Here is an 877-nt window from a genome sequence, read left to right on the forward strand (position 1 = left end):
GCCGCGCACCTTCCAGCTCGCTCAGCACCTCGAGCTCGGCGGCGAAGCGCTCCTCGAAGGCGTCCTCCAGGCCGCGCACCTCCTCGGCCTCCATCGCGCGCCCGCGCCGGCTCCAGCGCTTCCGGCCAACGCTCCATCCGGCGCGGGGGCGGGCGCTGATTGGCTGCGCCGCGCCGCGCCGGGCTGGATACAATGTAGGCGCGCTGCAGGTCGGTGCCCCCTCTCCCCCCCCCGGGTCCCTCCACACGTCAGCACCCGCTTTCCGTCCCGTGGGAAACCGTCGGCCGGACGCGTCCCAACCCCGGGCTAGGGGCTGCCCGCCAAACGATGTGGGAACATGTGAAGCCGCGGGGGGGTGGCGGGTGCCGCGCCGGAGCGCTCCCCCCCCGGGTGCCTGCGGAGATGCGACGCCGGGGGGGAGGGGCTGGCGGGTTGGGGCAGCGCCCACGGATTTCGCGTTCCCTGGAGACGCGCCGTAGCGTTGGGCGTGGCTAGTGAACGGTGCGCAGGCGCGGCTGGGGCCGCGCCGTTTCTGCGAGTTTCCAGCGTTGACGACCGCCTTGCTGCTCGGTTTTAACTTCGTCTTAAACCGACTCCCGCAGGCCCGGGACCGCAGCATTGGGAAAGCTCCTAGCTTTTTTTATTTAAAAAAAAAATTAAACTGGAGAAAAATGCATGTTGTTTTCCAGCCCCTGGCTACGTGCACCCCCTTGTCACGCTGCCCGGTCCGCCTGGGCCGTGGCCCCCGAGCAGGCGCTGCGGGGCCTGGGCCGCGGTCACTGAGACCGAATAGGAGCTGTCCTCTAAAGCTGGGCGTTGTGGCGGGTGGGAGACCGTGTCCTGGGGTCCGCCAGCAGAGGGAAGCTGTCGTTTAAAA

The 877-nt window shown here is 68.5% G+C and overlaps 2 protein-coding genes across 3 annotated transcripts in view; one reads left to right on the forward strand and one right to left on the reverse strand.

Annotated features, from left to right (window-relative positions):
* CHTF18 (chromosome transmission fidelity factor 18) overlaps positions 1 to 134 on the reverse strand; it is a 39,259-nt gene extending 39,125 nt beyond the window's left edge. For both annotated transcript variants that reach the window (XM_019512709.1, XM_019512708.1), the window contains exon 1: positions 10 to 134. In XM_019512709.1, the coding sequence (XP_019368254.1) occupies positions 10 to 94 (85 nt within the window). In that variant the 5' untranslated portion in view covers positions 95 to 134. The remainder of the gene's footprint in view (positions 1 to 9) is intronic.
* An 18-nt stretch (positions 135 to 152) lies between these two features.
* The window catches only part of RPUSD1 (RNA pseudouridylate synthase domain containing 1), a 32,036-nt gene continuing 31,311 nt past the window's right edge, over positions 153 to 877 (forward strand). Inside the window, exon 1 of the mRNA XM_019512711.1 lies at positions 153 to 209. The gene's annotated coding sequence lies outside the window, so the exon portion shown is untranslated. The remainder of the gene's footprint in view (positions 210 to 877) is intronic.

The sequence above is a fragment of the Gavialis gangeticus genome, unplaced genomic scaffold, assembly GCF_001723915.1.
Source record: "Gavialis gangeticus isolate Ggan-Ray unplaced genomic scaffold, GavGan_comp1, whole genome shotgun sequence".
NCBI lineage: Eukaryota > Metazoa > Chordata > Crocodylia > Gavialidae > Gavialis > Gavialis gangeticus.